This window comes from Rhamphochromis sp. 'chilingali' (genome assembly GCF_963969265.1).
Source record: "Rhamphochromis sp. 'chilingali' genome assembly, chromosome: 11".
In the NCBI taxonomy this organism is placed as follows: Eukaryota; Metazoa; Chordata; class Actinopteri; order Cichliformes; family Cichlidae; genus Rhamphochromis; species Rhamphochromis sp. 'chilingali'.
Genome location: NC_137938.1, coordinates 8,174,100 through 8,178,094, shown reverse-complemented (window position 1 = coordinate 8,178,094; position 3,995 = coordinate 8,174,100). Strand labels below are relative to the sequence as shown.

Here is a 3,995-nt window from a genome sequence, read left to right as displayed (position 1 = left end):
AGGAGGTGATGCTATGTCATGAACATAGAGTGAGCTGGAATAAAGATGGTGGGATTCCACGTTATCGCCTAAATGAGGAGTTTTATTAAAAGAGCCCAACGCAACACCTGGGGCGCACTGACAGAGGCGAGGCTGCCGGACACTGGCGCCACCGGGCCCTCTGACCACCACCAGTAGGCAACGGGTGAAGTGTCTTGCCCAAGGACACAACAACCGAGACTGTCCAAGCCAGGGCTCGAACCAGCAACCTTCCGATTACAAGGCGACCTCCCAACTCTTGAGCCATGATCGCACGTACGTGTGGACGTAGCCTCAGTTTCATTGCTGAATCTAAGAAACAACAGGCTGTAGAGGGGGACTTTAATAGAAAGATCTGTATATATTTAGCATAATATATGAATCATTCATTTGAATCATCCAAGTATGCAAACTAAAAATCCCAGAAGAGCTTATAAGACCACAAACACTGTTGAGGTGCAGTTCACTGGATTTGCCTGTGGATATTTTCCTCTTTCTTACTTCTTGCCTTTTGTGTCCTCTGAGTTTTTGTGTCTTCCAGCTGTTAATATCCAGACTTTGAATTTATTATTTGATTTGCTTATAAGGAGTACTTGAGTGTTTTGAAAGGTGTCTATTAAAACTTTATTAAATGTATGTATTACATTTTTTAAAATTACAATACAAATTTAATGCCACAAATTTGTCATATACATCGGTGAGTTTATGTGCACAACATTATGCATATGTGGTCTGTGCATGTACACGCATGAAGATTTTGGCATAACAGCATCTATGAAAGTGTTCATTTTGTAGAAGTCACAACTCAAACCTCGACTAGAAAACTGTCTAAAAGAGTGGCTCAAACTACTTTCAATATTTAAACTGTCATTTGTAGTTTTTCTAAGCAAAATCCACAACTATTAAGATCCCATCGATACGGTCCAGATCAAAAGTTAAGACCACTTGAAAAATGGCAAAAAAAATTATATTTTGCACGATTGTATCTTAAAAAGGTTCTGAGTAGAGCTTCAACATCCAAAGAGAAACATTTTTGTGAGCATGCAATGCTCACAAAAAAACAGCGCTTGATCTGAAACTTCTGATCAGGACTGTATTTGTTGATGCTCTCTCCGTTTAGTGAACAGCAGCGCCCTCTGAAGTTTGTGTTAGAAGTGAAAAAGGCAACTGGAATTGCATAAATAGATTTTTGGGATTTTGTGCAAGATTGATGATTATTTTACATTTTAATATTTTAATGGAAATATTATTAGGTTTTCTTTTAACAAATGCAAATTTGTCAATCTGTAATGAAGTAAATTTAGATTCTCATCTATAAAATGCTGTAAACATATATTTTTACTTCTTAATGTTATTTTATTTTTGTTTGAAAATTGGTCATTGTAGCAGTTTGAGAAAATATTCTATAGGATATTTTCTCAAACTGCTACAATGACGCTGTCTCAAGATCACCGGTGAGTGTGAAAGTGAACTGATTCTGAAGGCCATAATTGGAAAAATTCCCAAATGTGTGTTAATGGAAACAAAGAAATGTGCATTTTGTTTTATAGATATTTGGATTTGTCAGTGCTGCTATGTGCATATTTTTGATCAAGCAGCTGACTTCACAGCCCAATGTTCATTCAGTGGGCTAGTTTCAGTTATTGTGTCAATTTACTCTTTATGAGGTTGGAAAAGCCTGCAGTAAGTTGAGAAGTCACTTGGATGAGTGACGAAACGCTTCTCCCACAAAAAACGCGACTTCCAGATGAACAGAATCAACCTTTTGGGAATGAACTTTGAGCTTTTCCTAAAAAAAACCCACAGGTTTTGCAATATTTAAGGTTTTATTTGTGTAAGTACAGATTTAACATGATCAAATATCACTTAGAATAAACAACAATGATGATGATGATTTAAAAAATGATATGAAATTTAACCAACAAATTCTTATCTAAATAGGTCTGAATAGCTAGAGATAATCCTTAAAATGACAATACATTTTTTTTTAACTGGAGTGCCACTCCTTTAAAATGCCAAGGGAGTATACCCCAGTCACTTTTTTGAATACAGAACATTTAGCTATTGCTAACAAAAAAAACATAACCCCTCAAGTTTGTAAGGTTAATGTGCAAGATGTTATGTTATTCAAACCTTCGGTTTTGCTGTTGTTTCTAAGGCAGTCACAATAGCTGCTGCAGTCATCAATAACTCATTTCTCTCTACCTGAAGGAGACATTATAATACACAGTTTTAAAGTCAAGCTTATGATGTTACTCCTGTCAGTATCTTTTGCACTCTTTATTATTTAGCATCAAATATTAAGTCCAAGTACAATCTTTTTTGTTTTCAAATCTCATATCATAATGCAAATTACCCAGTAAATTTTCAACATTATGGTTTTGGATAAATTCACTGTTGTTATTCTACGGTAACTTTTTTAAATTGAAAAGAACAATATTAAATATATTAATATTAAAATTAAACTTTAAGATTATGCAAAAGGTTTGATGTGTGAATGTGTTTTTTTAAGTCCAAAAATAACATGAATAATGTATCATGTCGGTGACAGCTTCACATGTCAATATTCAAATCTGATTATCTTTGCTCTGACTGGTGTCCTCGGTCTTTGAGTAAGTGTGAGAGTGTGCCTCCACATCCTGGAAGGCAGTCTCAAGCCAATTCAGGATGGATTTGCGGATTTCTTTCTTGAAATCTTGTCCCATGAACACATACAGCAGTGGATTCAGGCAGCTGGTAAAAAATGCCAAACTTCTAGTAAGAGGATTCCCAACAGCAATGACATAGACTAAAGTTTCATTTGGAGCAGCAGCTCTGAATTTCACCAGCTCAATGAGACTCATGATGTGAAAGGGAGCCCAGCACAGAAAAAAAGTGATGATAATGGCAGCAATGATCTTGAGGGGGCGACTTGACTTGCTGGCCAGGACACGGTTTCTTTTGAGATGCTTGATGATGACAGCGTAACAGGACACAATGACAGTGAAGGGAACAACAAAAAGCAGGAAGAAACGGGTGATGATCATGGCCTGATGACGAAACTTTTGCATCTGAATAACAGATGGTAATTCATAGTTATCAGAAATAGCATAGCTGTTGAAGCAGAGGATTTTGCCTTTCTCAAACACTTTCTCAGTGTTCCTGAAGAAAAAGCATGGAGCGCTGAGAATGAAAGCCAGTATCCAAACACACAGACTCACACAGGACGCCTTACGCATATTTCTGTGATTCTGAGCCCACACAGGCCACACTACAGAGACACATCTATCCACACTGATCACCACCAGAATGTAGACACTGGCAAACATGTGCAGAAAGAGCACCATGGTGTTCAGCCTGCACATGATCTTACCAAACGGCCAGTGCATCCCCAAAATCTTGTATGTCACATTCAAAGGCAGATATGCCGCAAAGATGAAGTCAGCCACAGCAAGGTGGAGGTACCAAACTGTGTTAACAGTTTTCTTCATTTTGAACCCGGTGACCCAGATAACCACTCCATTCCCGACCACACCAAGGAGAAAGATCAGGGAATAAACAATGATAGACATGGTGTTGAGAGATTGCTTCAACCCGGGATACTTAAATATATGGCCATTTCCATCAGGTACAGCAGTTGAATTGATTTGATTGAGGGAGTTTGTGGTCAACTCCATCATTGTCTTGAGACCTACGACATAAATGTAATTAAAAGTCATTTTTAATTTTTTATACATGTTATACTTATATTTAATTTTTATATTAATAAATTACAACTAGATGTTTAATATTTAAATGAAACACTTGCACCTTAGTCATTTTGCTCCTTTGCACTGACTGGACCATGATAAATATGTGCTCGGATCACGTAAAATGCTTTTTTTTATGTTTTCAACTATTTCATCCATTCCAAAGTGCTTTAAAGAAAGACCTAATTCCAACATTTTACAGTATTTTACTGTATTACAAGCAAGAAGTTTCACAAAGTCAAGTTACTT

General features: G+C 36.8%; 1 protein-coding gene across 1 annotated transcript; it reads right to left on the bottom strand.

The window, feature by feature from the left end:
- Positions 1-2,585: 2,585 nt before the first annotated feature.
- On the bottom strand, positions 2,586-3,677 carry LOC308405957 (chemerin-like receptor 1; the record flags this gene model as incomplete). Its single annotated transcript, XM_080896773.1, has 1 exon — positions 2,586-3,677. The coding sequence occupies one exon, from the start codon at positions 3,675-3,677 to the stop codon at positions 2,586-2,588; it is 1,092 nt and encodes a 363-aa protein (XP_080752899.1).
- Between the last annotated feature and the right edge of the window lie 318 nt (positions 3,678-3,995).